This window comes from Ursus arctos, unplaced genomic scaffold (assembly GCF_023065955.2).
Source record: "Ursus arctos isolate Adak ecotype North America unplaced genomic scaffold, UrsArc2.0 scaffold_21, whole genome shotgun sequence".
Taxonomy (NCBI): Eukaryota; Metazoa; Chordata; class Mammalia; order Carnivora; family Ursidae; genus Ursus; species Ursus arctos.
Genome location: NW_026622886.1, coordinates 18,586,620 through 18,607,040, shown reverse-complemented (window position 1 = coordinate 18,607,040; position 20,421 = coordinate 18,586,620). Strand labels below are relative to the sequence as shown.

Sequence of the window (20,421 nt, the reverse complement as noted above, 5' to 3'; positions counted from 1 at the left end):
AAGTCTCAACTGTGAAAGAACAAATACATTATAAGTTGGATTTAACATGTAGTTATGATTCTGCTTATCTACTTTGAGAAATCAGAGAGCTTTGAGAATTATGATTATTTCTGTGTTACCACGTGATTATTTTATGGGATAATAGAGAGAGCCTAACATTGAACCTAGCATGCAAAGTTACCCAACAAATGTTTGTTTCCTTTACTCCCTGCCAGATGCTCTCTTTTCTCAGTTTAAATGATAGATGTATCGCACTTGAATTCATTTTGAAAAATTTTGCCACGCATTAATAATATTCTTTAGGTAAATGTTAGCAGATATTATGGCACTAATACTCTCAGAATATCATGCAAATAATGATGTTTCACATTCTTATAGGAAGTTAAATATTCACCAGTCTAGTCTAGTCTTAATTAAATATTAAGCTACTGGATATATAGGATATTTATTTTATTATTAAAAGGGTGGTTATATTTATTGAGCACCATTTATGTTCAAAATACTGTGCTAGGTAATTTTGTATATAACTAAAAGCATACAATTACATGTGGTAGAGCAAATGTTCAGATCCAGTCCACCCGACTCTAGAGCTTTTTCCAGTCTGCTAGGCTGCCTGCCTACCTAACAAATGACAGTTGTACTGTAGTATATTTAATGATTTATTTAACTCATATAACCTTTGCAATCTGTAGGTGGCAGAAAGTAAGTATATGGTGAAGAATAAGTACTGCTCTTAATTACTTGTATCTGGAAAATCAAGGGAGAGCAGAAGAACCTTGGGTAGTCACCTCGTTCTTCACTCTGCCATGCTTATTAACTTAAACAGTCCTGAGGAAAAGCTGTATGTGGAAAATCACGAAACAGGGAAGTGGAAGAATCTCCAGTAGTCATCTCATTCTTTACTCTATTGTGTTCTAGAACAGTGTTTAAACAATCCAAGCCATGGGAGAGATTTTTATAACTTCTCTTTCTGCTCAATTCAACATGTAATAGTTCTCTGTTAATTTTTGTCCTTCTTATTGTAGTTAAAGTCTACTTGTTGGTAGAGCATAGCAAATATTAAGTTGTTTGAACATCTCAATTTTAAAAGTTAAAAACACCACTGAGTAATAGCTCCTTTTCATTCTTGATTTGCACAGTATTTCATTGAGAAGTCTGACTGGTTAAGCAAAGTGGCTATGTGTCCATTTAATGCATAGGCATGTATAGGGGATTCTGTGCTTTTTGTCATTTTCCAATTTACGTTATAGAATTGGCATGAAGAGCTAAAATGGGCCACCTAGACATGCTTGACCTCTGGATTATGACTTCTATCCATTGACATGCAAGCAGGCAAAAGAAATGTTGGCAAAAATTGTTTCACTTGTTTCCACCTAACTAGATAATGGATTGAGAAAAATTATGAGGGGTAATGAATCTTGAACCATAACTTTTTTGGAAATATTTTCATCTTTAAAACCGATTTATTAGTAAAATGAAACTCACATAATAGTGCCATATATTGAAAACATGTCCTCTTTTGTTCACTTCAGTTTGTCCACTCTAGCAAAGAATTTAACCATTCTTTGCCTCATTTTGTTATTTAAAAATAAGCCTATCAGTCATTGTCCTCTGTCTTTTTAATAGATTTTTAATGCCTGAATATATTTTAGTTTGGTTTAGTATTTTAAGAGTTTTGAGTTAGAGGTCTTATTTTGCAAATATGTGGTTAAAGATAGTGTAAGAAATTTATAAATTCCAGTATTTTGTTTTGCTACTGGGAGAGGTTACTGGTTAGGTAAAAAAAACTATTATCCAATAGCTGTATAATATGTAATTATTTTTCATTTTATTCATAAAAGCATGATATATTATACATCATTATTGCAAATAGGTACTCCCCATTTATCTTTTGGAAAGTGCTATGAAATGTGCTTCCTCTTGAATAGTTTTGAGAGTAGCTATGCTACTACCTAGTAACCCTTCCTTTGCCTTTCTACTTGCATTCCCCTGTTGGCCACTGGTCCCGTTATCTCTCTGCGTCCCCTACTTCATTTTGAGTAGGTAAGTGCCAGTGGCAGCAGGTGGGTAAGTCATTTTACCCTACTTTTATGAAGGTACAGAATGTATTTCTACACAGTATTTGATTGTTCTGTACAAGTGACCAAAAATATGATTGATGAACATACATAAATGCATATTAAGAATGTAAAAGTATTTGTAATTAAGGCTTTCATACTTATTATAGATAGACAGGTTTTGAAAACAATGTACAGTAGTACCACTTTAGTATATTTTAGCAAGTAGAGTGTCTATATCAAAAAGTTGCAATGTCTTACATAAGTATTTGTACATTTCTACTATATTTTGACTAAAATTTATTGTTTCCCCAAATCAAAAGAAGCCTTTACTCTTTGAGATTTTAATTTTTCATTTGTCTTTTTTTTTGGTGGCTATATATGTATCAGGGAAATGGTTATTTATGAAACCTGAGTTGGGATATTTACAATCATTTTCTAATAAAGACCACGAAAAATGATTTTTTTTTCTAAGTTTAATAGAATTGTGGATTTAGGAAACAAGAACTTTAGGACACCTGTACAGTTGTATCACATTTTACTTTTCAAGTTTGCTTGACAGGGTCAGTGCTGCTTGCTCATTTAATAAAGCTGGACAGCATCCCAGTCAACATCTCATCGGTCTTCGGAAAGCTGTCTACAGAACTGTCAGAGCCAACTTCCAAGCAGCAAGGCTAGCTACCCTATATATGCTGAAAAAATATCCTTTTCTGTCTATATATAAGAATAAATTTGCTTCTAGAGTCACGAATATAGATAGTATAGTTGCATCCTGTAAAAGTTAAGTGTAAACTGAGATTGCCTATTTTGAAGCTAATTTTCATCATCACTTCTATTTTATTTTATTTTATTTATTTATTTTTTTTAAAGATTTTATTTATTTATTCGACAGAGAGAGAGACAGCCAGTGAGAGAGGGAACACAAGCAGGGGGAGTGGGAGAGGAAGAAGCAGGCTCATAGAGGAAGAGCCTGACATGGGGCTCGATCCCATAATGCCGGGATCACGCCCTGAGCCGAAGGCAGACGCTTACCCGCTGTGCCACCCAGGCGCCCCCATCACTTCTATTTTAAAACTGGAAATGCATTCTAGGGGGAATAACAATAACAGACAGGAAGAAAGTTTTTCTGTTCTTGCTAGGCTCAGTTTCAACAAGGAAAAAACTTGAAGGCCCTGCCCTCCCTTTACTGGTCCAAAGAATAATGTCAGAAGAATCTGGTTTTGCTAGGCCTGACATTTTTAAAAGTTACTGGACCCGGCAAATTTGTGTCATGACATGGAAATAAACTGGTAACAGGAAATCCTTCCCTTTTCAAAAAACAGAGGCTCTCAAGTCAGATTGGCTAAGTTTAAATTTTGGCTATATCAGTTACTGCCTAGGTGACCTTAAGCAAGTTTCTTAACTTTCTGTACCTTGCTTTATTCATTTTAAAAATGGTAATAACAATGTACTTTTCCTGACTGTGTTTTTGTTGACATCAAATGAGTTAGTGAGTCTAAAGTGCTTAGACAGTATCTTGTGTATAATAAACACTCAGAGACTGCATGACATTAAGTTTGTCACTTCAGTTTACTACATCAGGAAATTAGTTCTGTTAATCAGGAAATAAAGGTGTATAGGATCTTAATTTCAGTTAAGAGTCATAGATCACTTAAATTATGAGTAAATGGAATGCAAAAATACTAGTTGTACCTTCGGTATTTTGGGTACTATAGCACTGATAAATATAATGCTTGAAGTTTACAGTGTGCTTTATATCTTTATATATACCTTTCCAGGTAGATCTTGTCTCCATTTTAGGAGGAAAACTAAATAAACTCCCCACTTTGTGTGATTTGCTTGGTGTTACATAACTAGTAAGAGGTGAAGTTGTGTCTTGACTGTAGGACTTAAGACTTGAAATCTTTATATATATATATATATATATATATATATATATATATATATAGTCTATTTTTTTAGCTATAACAGATTGTACTACTTCTTTGGAAATCGAAAGCATTTTAATTTTAGTCATGAACTTGTCCATTCAGTTCCCCCTCTGCCTGCTTTGTGTTACAAAGATAGAGTAAAAACTTGTATGACCTACTTTTAAAGACTTTTGAGTATATTCAGTAGATAAACTGGTATTCATAAAACAATGTAAGTGCCCAGGGTGACTTCCAATATAGCAGGACAATGTATTTGGCCAGTAGGGTCAGAAGAACGCTTTCAAGGAGTTGACCTTGAGTATAATAAGAGTCTGCATTCCAAGTAGAATGAAGCAAAGATATGGAAAGAAATAGAGATATGGTAGTGTGGCATGTGAACTTCAAGTAGTTACTCATTCAGTAAATATTTATTGAGAATAAACTCAGTGCCAAGCAATATGCCAGCCACTGGATTTATGGTGGTACACGTAATAGACACGGTCCCTGCCTCAGGGTATTTAAGTTTAGTGAGAGGTAAGGGAGTAAAAAAGGGATAGCCTAACAGTGATTGCAAATTTATGAGTTTCCTGTGCCAGTCACTTCTGGATAATAGGAACCTAGCACTGAACAAGAAAGACAAGATCCTTGTACTCATGGCTCTTACCTTCTAGTGGATGAGATAATGAATAAAAAGTGAACAGATGAGATTTTCACATTATCTGTTATAAAGTAAAAAAACCCAACGGAGTAGGATAGAGAGTGATTGGCAGGTTACAGCTTTTGATTGGATCATAGGGGAAGGCCTCCCTGAGGAGTTGACATTTAAAATGACATTTGAATGAGGAGAAGGATCATGTTCCATTTTGATGGACCAGTGAGTATACAGATCTTGTGGCAGGTGCCTGATTGGAGTACAGCAGTTGGGAGTTGGGGTATGAGATGTGATTCAGAGGTAGACAGGGACCAGGACATATTTACCACACAAGAAACTTAAGGGAATTAAAATAAAAAAGAATCCAAAACTATTTCTTTGAAAAGACCAATAAGTATAAGCCCTTACATGCCTGATCAAAGTAAAAAATAATAGAAATATACAAAATTAGTAATGGGAACAGAGCTGCAACCATAGATATGGAGGAAAGTAAAATAATTATAAGGAGATAATATCTACAACTTTGTGGCAGCAACTTTGAAAATGTAAAAGGAAATGGATAATTTCTTATCAAAATACAAATCTTCAAAACTAACCTAGGAAGAATTCAAAAACTTAAAGAGATTAGGTATGTAATAAAAAATATTCCATTTAAAAAAGAAAACACCTGGTTATATGTAAACAATGGAAAATTTGCAGCTATAGAAAAGTGATAAAGTTCTTGATGCACTACTGGGGAATGATGTCCAAATCATGTTGTTGAAAAAAAAATGAAGTGTACAGAGCATTATTTGCACTATGCTTCCATTTGTGCATAGCAGGGATTGTGTGTGTGTGTGTGTGTGTGTGTATGAGACTATATATATATGGGAGATAAATACGAGGGAATAAATATGTGTGCTTGTGTACATATGTATACATATTCCCACATACACATTTGTATTTGGATTTGCTTTTATGTATGCATGTATGCAAGAAAGTATCTTGAAAGACACACAAGAATATCTTGAGGAATACTAATAAAAGTGATTACTTTTGCTTTTGGCTAGGAGAATGAGGTGGCTAAGGGACAGGGGTAAGAAGTAGTTTTTACTGTAACTCTCAAATGCCTTATAAACTTTTTATACCCTATGAATTTTTAATCCTGCGAATATATTACATGTTCAAAAACTAAATGAATAAAAGAAATTTTAACTATCAGGTCCAGGTAGTTTTATAGCTTTCCAAAAAACTAGTTTAGACCATAGAAAACGTTAGAAAGCCTCCCCTACACATCATTGTATTTATGAAGAGTCTATAATTGCAGTACCAAAACACAAATTATAAATAGAATTAAAAACTAGACCAAACTCACAGATCGAGATACAAAATATTTAAATAGAATATTTATAGATTTACTATAGCACTATATTAAAATATTGTTCTATGTATTACCAGATAAGAGTATGTTGGAAATATAAAAATAGTTCAGTATCAAGAACTGTATGGATCTAATTCTTTACAAAAACTGTTGAAGAGGGGGTGCCTGGGTGGCTCAGTCGGTTAAGCATCTGACTCTTGATTTAGGCTCAGGTCATGATCTCAGGGTTGTGAGATCAAGCGCCATCAGGCTCCATCCTGGGCGTCGAGACTTGGAGCCTACTTAAGATTCTCTTTCTCCCTCTGTCCTTCCCCCACCCCTTAAATTAAAAAACAAAACAAAAACTGATGAAGGGGGGAAAAATCACATGGTAAATTGATAGATGCCCGTGAGGAAGGGGAAAGCAGAAACAACAGAAATCTGTGTGGAACTACCCAGATAGAACAGGCTTAGTGCTAATGGTGTTCTGCAGTGTGCACACTGGGAGGAAGAGAGATGTCTTTACGGTAGTATCTGAGTCATGATACAATAAAGTACACAATACAGTTGCAAAAGGTACTTGTCAAAAATAACTAAGTTAGTACTTTAGCACTTGTGAAAAGTTAAACTTTTAATTCTTTAGATAGATATAAAGATACTTTATTCAAAAATATCCTGTAAGATACCTGAGGTATGTTAATATAGTAGATTTCAAGATTTTTTTTTTTAGATAGACATTCATCACCTCCAGTCAAAGTTCAGAATAAAGATTATAAAGTTAATTTTGTATGGTTTCACTGTACCCTTTATACTCTAAATGAAAAGGCTTTGTTGATTGCCTTAACCTAATTTAACCTACCCCCTGAACTCTGAGAGTGACAACGTAACCAACTACATCTGTGTGGTGCCTTTTAAGGAGCTGGGCCTGGGACTTAGTGAAGAGCAAATTTCAGAAGAGGAAGCACATAACTTTACAGATGGCTTCAGCCTCCCTGCTTTGAAGGTAATCTGTCTGTGAAACGAAAGGGCTGAACAAAAGATAAATGCACTTGGATTGCCTCTGTGCTATACAATGTAAATGGTCCACCTGTTCCCTTTTATTGTTTGCTGAATACCATCATCATAATAGCGTTCCTGATGTTTGTGAAGCTGTCTTTAAAAGTTGAGAGCATCATAAAGATTGGATGGGGAGATCCTTATATTTTGATATCAAAAATACTTAAAATTCTTACTATAAAAATTATAGGTAAGTGAATTTACATTAATAGAAAACCAATGTGAGTGATTCTATGACTTTGTTTTAACAAACTTGGATAAAGAACTTATAAGATCTACATCTTTCCTTGGAAAATCTGCATAAAAGGATATATTGAACTATATAAGAATTAAGCTTCTACATGAAAAAAATTGCAGTGATTTTTAACAAAGGTAGATATAATTGTCTCTACATAAAGGGCACTAAGGTATGTAAAACCTAGACAGGATATGTCAGGTGCATGGACTGACTTCACAAAAGGAGTAATAGAAATGGCCAATAAATATGATAAAACTTTCATTCTCATTAGTAGTAAGTAGACACTTTGCCAAGCATATTGAAAGGTGATAATATTCATTATCTATGAGCAGAGAGACCTCACACACTAGTAATAAAAGTATAAATTTGTTCACTTTAGCAGTTAATACCAATCTTCAGAAAAGTATGTACGCTTCAGTAATCTTAAGCTTAAAGATTTATCTGAGTAATCAAAATATACTCAGAGTATGTTCATGATAGTCCTACAACAGTAAATATTGGAAAGAAAAGTTCAGTCATATAAGATTGATAATGATTTTTATGGTACATTCTTTGGAATGAGTGGTAGAAAAATTGTAAGATGGAAGAAACAAAATAAAGCAAGTTACACGAACCATGTGTTAGGTGAGATTCTAGTAGTGGTTTTAAATAGTCAACTGAGTATCTTTACATTCTTTTTCAGTATTTAGCCAACTCCACTTAGATATTTCTTAGTTTCTAGTCTTCAAAACTCCACTTGATACTGTGAAAACCAGTGCAAGTGTAGTTGACAGCATATACACCAAGATCCATTTTGTTTTGAGACTGCATCAGTCTCTACATCTTTAAATTTTTCAAATTCACATAAATGTTCTCATTCTTTGGGCGGTTTTTTTTTTTCCTTTACTGTTACTTGAAATTTGCCTTGACTTACTCTTACCCCCTTTCTAACCCATTTCAGTAAATGGCACCAGAGAACTTACTAAGCTAGAAACCTGGATACCAGCCCTCGTATCTGTCCTTTTAATCTCTTGTATCCAGTCTGTCAGTAGATTCTTGTTTGACCTTGAAAATATTTAAACTCATCCTTCTATATCACTTCCTTCCATCTTCATTCTAGCCCTCATCATTTCTTACCTGGGCTGCTACAATAATTTTCTTATTGGTTTCCTTGGTTCCCTAAAGTTGTTCAGAATGCAGCTTAACATAGGGTGCCTGGGTGGCTCAGTCAACTAAGTTTCTGACTTCGGCTCAGGTTATGATCTCGGGGTCTTGCGATTGAGCCCTGAGTCAGGCTCCACACTCAGCAGGGAGTCTGCTTCTGCCTCTCCCTCCACCATGCCCCCCACTCATGCTCACTCTCTCGCTCAAGTAAATCTTTTTTAAAAAAATACAATTTGACATACAAAGTGCCTTAAAAATCATGTGCTTTGAATCAGTAATTCCACTTTTGCAAAAGATGGTAGTTTTAGCTAAATCCATTTTGCTCACCCAAGTTGTTTTACAAGTTAGACTAACTGTATTTCTTTGACTTTTACTTTATCTTGACGCATAAGTAATCTATAACCAGTGAGTGATTGTGTTGTGTTATTACCAGGAGTGTCAACCTCTGCAAGAAGCTTTATCTTGAAGTCTATAGAGTTTATAAACTACTGAAAACCTCTGTAATGTTCAAAAACTGTTTTGCCACCTTCTATAGTTGCCATTGTACCCAGATAAAGAATTTAAAAATGGATTTTGTAAATTAAATTTTAAAGAAAATTTCTCTCTCTAAAGAACAACACTAATTAAAGCTTTTTTTAAAACGTAGCGAAAGATGGTTTACAAATAAATCAGCGCCTTTGTAATTTTCACTGTGTCCTATAAAGAAAATACCCTTTGGATTTAGATTTTATTGTTCACATATCTTCTCTCAGGAAAACTTAGCAAGTGTTGCACCTTTGGAAAGAAATGCTACCTCCTCATTGTGCCCCAAAGGCGATGTATATAAAATACTGAGTATAGAGTCCTTGTCTCTTTTTCTTCAAATTTTTAACTAGTTTTTTCATCATTATAAAGTAGTATATTTCCTGCTTTAAAAAATATATCCACATTTTGTGAAAATGCTTTAAATCAAAATTTCCTATTTGCCCATAAGTGATGGTTAGCCTGTCATCCAGAGCCACTTCCCTATCCAAACAACAAATGGGAAGAAATGCATATTTCTTAGTTTTGGTTTAACTGGAGAATATGGCAGTGATTCGATAATTAGTCTTTTTAAAAGTGGTGGTAAGCTATGCCAACTTGATTCTTTCAGTTGTGTGGCCCAAAACTCTGAAATCATCTTCGACACTTTTTCTCTCATAAACAATCCATCAAGAGCCTCTATTGGTTCTACTTTCATGGTATATCCAGAGTCTCACTACTGCTCACCTCTTAACCACTGACCACTGTGGTACAAGCTACCGTTAACTCCCACCAGGATTACTGTAATATCCTTCTGCCTGGAGCATAACTGAGATCATATGACTCTTCTGCTCAGAACCCTTCAGTGGCTCCCCATTTTTCTTAGAGTAAAAGCCAGTTATTTCAGGGACTTCATTTCTTACCACGATGTCCCTTAATGTACCCAGCGACACTGACCTTGCTGTTCTTCAGATGTGCCAAGTACTATATACTCCCACTACAGGACTTTATACTTAAACCTCCTGCTCCCTGTAACTCTCCTCCCTGATGATAGCCCCACGGCTCAGTTCCTTCAGATGACACTTTCAGAGACCTTCCGGGCCACCCCATCTTTCCCCTCTTCTGTCTCTCTCTCCCTTTTCTTGCCCCATGTACACACATATAAACACACATTTGCTATTCCCCTTCTCTGCTGTATTTTTTCCCGTAGCTTATCAGCCAAAAAACAATTTTTACTTGTTAGAATCTTTTGCTCCCCCTGCCACCTGAATATAAGTTCCATCAAGAAAGGGATTTTTTTTCACGTGTATTCTGTTATATTATCAGCACCTAGAACAGTGCCTGGCACATCTAGGTGCTCAAGAATTTGATGAATGATCAAATGAAGGACTAAAGAAAATCATGTGGTCACAAAACTTAATGGTTAAATAAGAAGACTTGCGAGGTAAGCTGTTTATATAAATTCAAGAATTCCTAGACAGTGTGTCTTTAGCAGTTTAGAAATTTGACCTTGCTCAGTTTAGAAAAATAAGTTAATGGTAAAACAGGTTTATATTAAGTTACCTTAATTCATTGTTTTTATAACTTAAAGTTCACTTAATAAAGCAATCTAAGTAATATCCACTTTCATGGTTATGAAAAATTGAAATCTGAATTATCCAAAGTGTGCAGTTATCTTTTTATTCTCTGCTAACTCTCATTCATACTAGATTGCTTCCTTATGTATTTGTTTATTTGTTGGATATTGTCCTCATGTCCTCATGTGGAACAGAATTACATCTGGAGAAATCCTTTGTTGATTCAGGGTGTATCTCTCAAGAATGGGTTTTGCAGTTTTTCATGCCAGACATTCAAATGTGAATGCTCTGGACTGATTTTTATGTTATTTCTTAGCTATTTCCTACGCCAAAATAGTGGTATAATTTTGAACCCTAAATTCTGGATGCATCACTGACTCATTTCTTTGGACTTCTATAGGTCCATTATTCCTACTGTCTTCTACTTTGTGTAAAATTTTTAAGTAATTCATCAAGGAATATTCACTTCTAATAGATGTATCTTGTTATCAACACTTCTTTTCTGGGATAGAACTGTTCTAAAGTATATACTGGTATTACATGCTATATTCGTATTAGAAGTTCCCACATGCCATGACTACATAATTCGATCTAACATTCTTGGCTAATCTTCAGGATTAGTTCAAGCTCAGCTATTCATTACTTAGGATAAAGTAAGAAATTTAACCAGAAGTTAAGATAAACAAATTTCTAGTTTGTTTTGAATTTTGACCAATTTTTTTTTTTTTTAATTGATACAGTCCCTTCTTCTTTTTAGGTTTTGTTTCAACTCTGGGTGGCACAGAGTTCAGAGTTCTTCAGACGGTTAGCCCTATTACTTTCTACAGCTAATTCACCTCCCGGGCCCTTACTTACTCCAGCACTTTTGCCTCATCATATGTTATCTGATGTGACTCAAGGTCTACCTCATGCTCATTCTGCCTGCTTGGAAGAGCTTAAGCGCAGCTATGAGTTTTATCGGTACTTTGAAACTCAGCACCAGTCAGTACCCCAGCGTTTATCCAAAACTCAACAGAAGTCAAGAGAACTGAGTAACGTTCACACAGCAGTACGCAGCTTGCAGCTCCATCTGAAAGCGTTACTGAATGAGTAAGTTTAGAAGCCAAATAAAAAAATGTCCCCATGATTAGCAAGCTTCATTCTTTTGCCGTTGTGGTTGTTGGCTTTTGTCCTAGCTAGAAAGCAGCAGCAAAATTGAGACATGCAGCGTGAAGAATGGTTTATAACTATGAATGTAGCAGAGAAGGAACGATTTGTAGGTACTATAATTTGGGGGCGTCATTTATAGTTTTCACTTTGTCTGATTTCAACACAAAACCTGGAAACATAGGACAAAAGCAGGTGTTCATTCTGTTTGAGAGCTGAAATGGAGATGTTTACAAACAGTGAGCTTGTTTTAACTCTCTTTAAGTAGGGCTATTAAACTGGACCTTGCAATCTAAGAAAAATATCTGCCAGCACTGGAACAGTAAGTTATAAGAGGTATTGTTATATATAGTTGAAGAATAATATATTACAATTTTTTAAAATAAAGCAGATTTGGACATTTTCTGAACCAGGGGACAAACTTTTTAGCCCAAGTTGAATAGTAAAATGCAGGGCCCATAGTTTATATTTGTTTATCTTCTACTTTGCATGGTAATATTGGTACTCTGCCTTGGTCAAATGTAGCATCCAGTCGTCCAGTGACATTTTTCTGTAACAGATACTTGTAGTATAGGACTGGATCATATGAATGGTTGGGTTTATGTTGTATTGGTAATCAGGAAGGTCATGGGAATGTAATGAATTGATAAAATTGTAGTTGATGTACTTGACCCTGGATACCAGGCAGGAAGCAGAAGGGGGGAGGGGTCAGGAATCAGTTTTGTAAGATAAAAACAAACAACAATGAAAACAGGTCAAAAGCATTTGATGTCTCAATAAAATCAAAGGGCTAGTTCACTGGAGTAAGGAAGGATATAATGAATAAGAAATTAAGGTGAGAAAATCATTTTGAGAAGATAAGTTTTTACCCATCTGTCTGAGGTATATAAGGCTGCTATAAAGGATAGGACATAGGGGAAATTAAGAACCTGTGAGGTAGGGATATTCACTGGTCTCTAGCAACTGCTCTAAGAAAGTAGATGAATGAATGCTAACCCGACTCGGTCCTATCTCCCACAGGGAATATGGGAGATAAGGTAATCTCTACTTGAGGGGACAACAAAGGTAAAGTATATGTGAGAGAAAACATTTCAGTGGAAAGGCTATATTGGGCAAAGCCAGAATCTCTAAAGAATTACTTTTTGACAATAGAATCAGAACTACACAGAACTTAATAGAATGCATTAGAGTGAGGGAAGATGGCTCAGGGAAAAAAGAGGCTACACCGGATGGACATGAGAAAGAGGGCTTTGTGCCTTGGCAGAGATTGTGGATTATGCATGGGAAGGATGGCTCCTGTTTAAAAATGAAATATTCTATATATGGTACTATATGTCACCTTTCAAACAGAGTGTACCAGTCACAAACCATATCTGATTTGCTCTATAGCACTGCTGCACACATTTTTAGAAGTGTTACCTAAACATTTGTTTTATGTTTCACTCCTTCTCCCTCATCCCCTTTGCTCTTCCCAGGTGTGTATGTATACTAGAGCCTTAACCCTTTTACTGTTCTCTCTGCCTCTAGAGTGCTCACTACCAAATTAATGTTTCTGAGGCACATATTTGCTTCCTCACTTAACCAAAAATCTTCACTGGTTTCAGAGTATAGCAGCATGGACTAAAGTCTGTATAAAACATTCTGTTGAAAGGATTTGCTATAACCTGATTATAGTCTGCCTTTCTATATTTCTTACTCCTTTCCTTCAGTCCAAACAAACTGCATAAATGCCTTTTCCCATGTACCGTTTAGAATAACCTTCCTCATCTTTTCTACATGTTCAGATTTTATCCATCCTTCAGTGCTTCCTCAAAAGTACCTCTTCCTTAGCTGTTCCCTGTCTGTACCCATAGCTTGTAGCAACTTCCTCCTCTTCTGAATTCTTGTAACATGGTCTTTATTTTTCTGTGGTATTATAGTTTTGTGCTCAGGTTCAGCTTGTCAGCTAACTCTGGGCAAGTTTCTTCAACTCTCTCACCTAATTCCTCATCTGTAAAATGGAAATAAAATGTTAGTTATAACTTTTTATGTTATACTATGTTTACATATATATATGTCTAATTTCCCTGATTCAGTTATGTTTCCTATTAAGGAAATGAGCTTAATTTATCTTTTCAGTTCATAAATGCCTCATCTATATAAAAGAAATATTGTTAAATAAATAGGTGATACCCTTTATAAGCTTTTGAAAACATTGTGGTAAAATGCACCTAACATTAAACTTACCATGTAATCATTTTTAGGCATATGGTTCAGGGGCATTAGGTACATATACATTGTTGTGCAACCGTCACCACTTTCCATCTCCCAGAACTCTTTTCGTCTTATACGCTTATTTCTTAAATAAGCCTTGTGAATTATAATTTTATATTTTATGTGAATTATAATTTAATATTTTAGAAATGTTTCTGTTTTTCTTTATTACTCAGGGTAATAATTCTTGAAGATGAACTTGAAAAGCTTGTTTGTACTAAAGAAACACAAGAACTAGTATCAGAATCTTATCAAATCCTAGAACAGAAGTTAAAGTTGATTCAGCCCCATGTTCAGGCAAGTAACAATTGCTGGGAAGAGGCCATTTCTCAAGTGGACCGACTGCTCCGAAGAAACACAGATAGAAAAGGTACCAATTAGAGCTTTCCTTCATACACATTTATCAGACATGCTTACTCTCCTCCAGTAAGATTTTGTTAGGTGGATTTCTTATCTCTATGAATGTAAGTGACTTGACAAAACTTCTTAGTTTACTAGAAGAAAAGTGGAACTTATACATACAAATTGACACTGAATATAAAGTCTGGCTCTTATTTTGTAAACAAGACATGAACATGATTTGAAAGTTCTCTGAATCCTATACCTCCTTTTTAAAAAACTTAATGAAGGGATAGATCTTAATAAGTAATATTCCATTATTAGAACTTCCAGAAACTCTTCCAGTTAGTCTAATAATGAGTTTGATAGTTAGGGGCCAGAAATTGAGTCTTGCTTTTTTAAGGTAAAATATGTCAGGCATTCCGAAATAGTATACCAGTGCTAGAATAGGCACCACTGTGTATTTGTTATTAATACTGAAATGTATTAAGTGCCGTTATTTAATGGTGACATCGGGATGCCTTGTATTGCTGGGCAAAAGGGCAATCTTGAAATTTTCTGTAAAACTGCTTTCATGTGACCCAGATTTTATATTAGTTTTTCTCATTTCACTAATTCATTGTAAATATTGGGCATATTAATTTTTAAATTTGTGCTATAATCCAATATCATGTTTATCCTTTGGACCTTTATGATAATCAGATTTATATGTAGAAATTGTATTGCTGATGATTAATACTTTATCATCCTGTTAGTCATTGTTTTGCTTACAGCTAGATCTGTAATACTTTAATGTGTTTAAGAAGCTGAATAAGTCTTTATGTAGTGAAAGTTAACTTTCTTCAAAGGAAATGTTAACATGCTGATTACTGATACATCACCAATAGATTTCCTTTACATCTAAAATGTAAATGGCGAGTAATTTTTTTCTTCAAAGGGTAAATTCGCCAAGGATTTTTAATATATGCAAACATTTATGCATGTTAAACTTTTTGATATGACTTAAGTCTAGAGCTTTTTCTTTTTTAAGGCTTTTGGGGGGGCTTCTTTTTTTTTTTTTCCAAGTTTTTAAACTCCAGTTAGTTAGCATACAGTGTAATAGTTTCTTGAGTGCATTTTCTTTAAACACTCAGATGACTGGGTATTAAGAGATGCACCTCAGTTATTCCTCACCTTAGCATACTCTGAGATGTTGAATTTTAGTCACTTCAACATGATTGTTCGAACTGTCTCCAAAACATTGGGCAGGTGATGAGCCATGACGTTCTGCATATGTGGCTTTTGCTTATAAGTGATAATGATATGAATTAAGATACAAGTCATTTGCAGACTTTTCTCGCTAAAATGCTAATAGTGGCCATGGCTATGTAACTTTGAATAAAATGTTTGTATGATTTTTTTTTTAAGAAGTAGGTGCTTTAGTTAGCTGTTAGCTCTTTTTAGGTTATTTCAAAACTACAGAAATACCACAAGAATAGTTCAGAGTACCCTTCTTTTTTCTTTTTCTTTTTTTAAGTTTTAATTTATTAGTGAGAGAGAGAGAGAGAGCACTGAGCTGGGAGGAGAGGGAGAAGCGGGTTCCCCTCGAGCAAGGAGCCCGATACAGGGCTCTATCCCAGGACCCTGGGATCATGACCTAAGCCAAAGGCAGATGCTTAACCAACTGAGACACCCAGGTGCCCCTCAAAGTATACCCTTCTTTACTCATATTCCTCACTTGTTGACATTCTACCACATTTGCCTTACCTCGTTGTGTATCTATTCATAAGTTCTTTTGGTGGTATTCTAAACCATTTGAGAGTAAGATGCAGACATGAGACCCCATTGCCCCTAAATCGTCTGTTTGCTTTTCTGAAAACGGACATTTTCCTACATACCTACAATATACCATCAAAATCAGGACATGAGCACTGATACAATATTGCTCTCTAATCCACAGATCCCATTCTAATTTCACTGATGGATCCAGCAGTAATTTTATATGCCCAGATCCAAATTACACATGCCATTTAGTTTTATGTTCTTTATTCTACTTTAGCCTTTCTTGTCTTTCATGATAAGCATTTATTTAAAAAAAAAAAAGCCCTGAGGTTATGTTTTTTCCACTATTAAGCATATATGTCCCATATACCCCACTAGTATCATTTTGGGTATTTATTCAAGAGATATAAAAATGTAATGTTCACTTGAAAACCTATAAACAAATGTTTATAGTGGCTTTATTCATAATCACTAAAAACTAGAAGCAGTCCAAGTGTCCTTCAGCTGATGAGTAAACAGTTATATCCATCCACGTGGAATACTACTCAGCAATAAAAAAGAAACTACTGATACATCATTAAGATGGAGGAATCTCTAATGCATTGTGTTAATCAAAAGAAGCCAGACTCAAATCACTACATAGTCTATGATTCCATTTAAATGACATTCTTAAAACAGTATAATCTAATAGGAAGAGCAGACATACCAAGGGTTCTAGGAGTTGGATATGGAGGGAGGAATAGGTTATAAAGAGGCAGCATAAGTAAATGTTTTAAGGTGATGGAGCTGTTCTATATCTTGCTTGTATCTATATCTTGGTAGTGGTGGTTATGACTGTAATTTGTCTAACCTCATAAAATTAGATACCAAAAAGAGTGAATTTTCTGAGTAAAATAAAATAGCTTAAAGTTTCTTCACCCACTAGTTTTAGCATCCACTAGTTTAGTAGTTCTTGCGCGAATTAGATACTATTGTGATTGTTGCCAAATGGTAATTTTCTAATTCCATTTTTCCTTTTATACTTATGAGTCAGCATTCTGTTGTAGGGCAAAGGAGCCCCTTTTTCCACTTACTTATATCAATATGGATGTATGGATTCTTATTTTATTCTGTGGATCATAATTTGTATTATATTATTTTGTTGTCCAAAATTGTCCAAAATTTAACCAGAGGGAACACATTCAAGGTGGTTTGTGCCACTATAATTCTTTGATCACTTCTTTACGTCTTCATACTTTCCTTGCCCCCAACCCTAACATCAGCCATGTGTCCAAGAAGCCCTCAATCCTTTTAATGGAAAAACGGTATTTAGAAACCAAGATGTGGGTGCTAAATATGCTCATAGCCACTGGGGTGTTACTGTTTTTACCAATTCCCAGTGTGCAGGGAATTGGTAGGGTGATGAAAATATATTTCTATGTCTGTCCATATATGTTATATACCATGGTTTCACACCATTACCTCCAATTCTTTCTGTCCTTCTCCCTATTTGTACCTCCCTTTTCTGATTATGAGAAACTTGGCTCTCGTTATCTTCAGTGTTAACTTATTGTATTCAATCCCTTGTATGTAAGCAATCACCTGACAATATGGGTTGTGCCCTAAGCCACATGGCTGCTGACTCACACCTACTGAGAGTCCTTCCCATCCCATCCCATCTCATTCCAGTCCAGCTCGCTTTGTCCACACCAGCCCTTGACCCCCCCAACCCTAGCCCCAACCAGTTATCTATCATTACTCTTGAAAGGTAAAAATCTAGATGCTTAAACGCCACTTCTTTTTAAGTAGAGAGATAATGATGAAAGGTAGAGAGCTGGATATGAGACTAAATAACCCTGTGATTAGAAACCAAACACCAGTATTAAGTAATTAAAGTTAACACCTGGGTCATCTTTTCAAGCTAATACTTGTGAAACTCATTTCCAATTCTAACTTCTGAGAGTAGAAATAATATAAGGGAAGTGCAAGATCAAAGTTTATTTTTTGTGGGGAAGAGTGGTGGTCTGTCTTGAGAATGTTTCTGTGCCATGAACAGAAATTGATTTATAGAGTACCTGGTATGTGCCAGATACTATGGTGAGATGAAGAAGGGAGAGAAAAACAAGTTACTCCTCCAGGAGTTTAATTTAACTTACATTGTAAATCTGCTGTTACTGTTAACTTTAACATCCTTAATTTTTTTTATAAATTATAACTTATAATCAGAACAAGCTGGACTATGAAATTGGCAAAATATTAGTACTAAAAATGTTTTTTAATTGGATGTTCACTCATTTCCATTTGGTTCATTGCTTTTTAAGGCAAGCCTGAAATAGTATGTGAAAATCCACGTTGTACTGTGGTACCTTTGATGCAACCTACTCTACACATTGCAGACAAAGATCCAATCCCTGAGGAGCAGGTAACGGTAAAAATTGCTTGTTTTTCCCCCTAAAGAAGAATTTCACATATAAAGGATAATTATTGACTAAGTTATTAAATTTATGTTTGTGATGAGCTTCAAAATTATAGCACAGTGTATTGAACTGACGTCAGACCATTTTTTCTTAGTGCCTTGAATTCAATCCACTGAATCTACCAGCAAATTTACATGTTATGTATATCTTACTGCCTATTTCTTAGACACTTAAAAGTGATTAAACATATTAAAAATTAGTGCATTGACAACAGTACCTTCTGGGATGCTGGAAATGTGAGCAGTGGTTGCCAATCTGTATACATATGTGAGGATCCTGTACACTTTAAGATTTGTGTATTTGGCAGCATGTATACTATACCTCACTTTAAAGAAACAATTTTTTAATGATTTCATTAGAGATTAACAAAGATTTCTTTTGCTTATCCTGAGGAAAACTTCTTTTCCTTTGGTCATATTGTCTACTCAGTTCTTAACTGCAAAAGGAGACCAATTCTGTTTACTTTAACAAGTGAGATTTTTAAGGTTTTATTTTATTTTATTAGAGCACGCAAGCAGGGGTAGGGACAAAGGGGGAGAGAGGGTATCCCAAGCAGACTTCGCCCTGAGTACAGAGCTCGACATAGAGCTTGATCTCACCACCCCAAGACCATGACCTGAGCTGAAACCAAGAATTGGATGCTTAAGTGCCTGAGCCACCCAGGCACCCCAACAATTTTTTTTAAAAAAATAGTACATGACTGACAGAATATTTGTGAGGATCACATAGTCAGGTTTGAACCAGGTTGGTGTAAACAGCCAAAATCACTCAAAGGAACTGTTCCCTTTCCGGCAACATCACTGCCCAGTCCCTGGTTGCAGACATTGCCACTTGCTCTATCATTGCTGAATAATAAAACCTCCCTTTAGAACCTCTACCTCTAGAAACTTGATCTGCCACCATTCTTACCAGAACGGACTCCTTAAGATGCTTGCTTCCCTCATAACAAATATCTGGGTCAGGTGTGATCCACGTACATCTGACTAGAGGATCCCAAGTCATTTGCCTGACCCACAACTGCAAGGAGGCTGGTTAAGCAAGGGTCCTAGTCTGTTCCTTAGTGATACGAAGAACTGTAAGATGAGGTTCTTACTTCCTGGGACGTAAGAAAGAACCACAAATACCTACCACAAAAAGACTTAACATACCTGACCATCTCCCCAAACCACCGGCCCTTCTAATTTTTATTGGTTTTGCAGAGCTAATAACTAATCTTGACTAGATCTGTAGAATGGTATCAGCAGAAAAATAATGATTGAAGTTATTAAACTTTCTTATCCACAATCCCTTTTAGTATCAACTGTTATTTAAGACTTCAGTTTTTCTACAATAATATGTCTGCTCTGTTTGCCCACCTTTTCTTTAGTGACCTGTGCCAGGAGTCTTCATTTGTTAATCTTGGAGAAGGGTAGGTACAGGTTAATGAATGCTACTAGAAGTTGTCTGCTTGAAGTAAAGTGCTTTCTTCTTTTATTCATTTCCAGGAATTAGAAGCTTATGTAGATGATATAGATGTGGACAGTGATTTCAGAAAGGATGATTTTTATTACTTGTCTCAAGAAGACCGAGAGAGACAGAAGCGTGAGCATGAAGAATCCAAGAGGGTGCTCCAAGAATTAAAGTCTGTGCTGGGATTTAAAGCGTCAGAGGCAGAAAGGCAGAAGTGGAAGCAACTTCTATTTAGTGATCACGGTAAGCACTGACGTCAGAATAAAAGGTTATTTTAATGTAGGTGATTCTTTTTTCTTGAACTATGAATCTTATTTTAGCTATATAATTCTTACAGCTTTAATTTTAGGGATTTGTCAGCAAGTATAGTACTTTTTCTTCTAAATACAAATCAATATGATCAATAAAAGAATAGGTATGTAATCAAATTGGGAATATGAAATCATACTTTTTCATCAGGTATTTGATGTTTTACTAAATTTTATTTGGAATGGGCAGCGAGTTGAAAAAATTAGAGTGTTTTCAAATTTAGTGAATTTGAGAT

The 20,421-nt window shown here is 35.3% G+C and overlaps 2 protein-coding genes across 11 annotated transcripts in view; one reads left to right on the top strand and one right to left on the bottom strand.

The window, feature by feature from the left end:
- LOC113256142 (uncharacterized protein C3orf20 homolog) overlaps window positions 1-20,421 on the bottom strand; it is a 159,241-nt gene that overhangs the window by 27,480 nt on the left and 111,340 nt on the right. The gene's annotated exons all lie outside the window — the stretch shown is intronic.
- VEZT (vezatin, adherens junctions transmembrane protein) overlaps window positions 1-20,421 on the top strand; it is a 61,890-nt gene that overhangs the window by 37,260 nt on the left and 4,209 nt on the right. For 6 of the 10 annotated variants that reach the window (XM_026499864.4, XM_044384518.3, XM_044384522.3 and 3 more), the window contains 6 exons: window positions 2,608-2,757; window positions 6,814-6,961; window positions 11,231-11,562; window positions 14,049-14,242; window positions 18,273-18,373; window positions 19,913-20,120. In XM_026499864.4, coding sequence (XP_026355649.1) covers window positions 2,608-2,757; window positions 6,814-6,961; window positions 11,231-11,562; window positions 14,049-14,242; window positions 18,273-18,373; window positions 19,913-20,120 — 1,133 coding nt within the window. The remainder of the gene's footprint in view (window positions 1-2,607; window positions 2,758-6,813; window positions 6,962-11,230; window positions 11,563-14,048; window positions 14,243-18,272; window positions 18,374-19,912; window positions 20,121-20,421) is intronic. The other 4 variants (XM_026499867.4, XM_048218245.2, XM_044384519.3 and 1 more) reach the window with 1 other exon arrangement.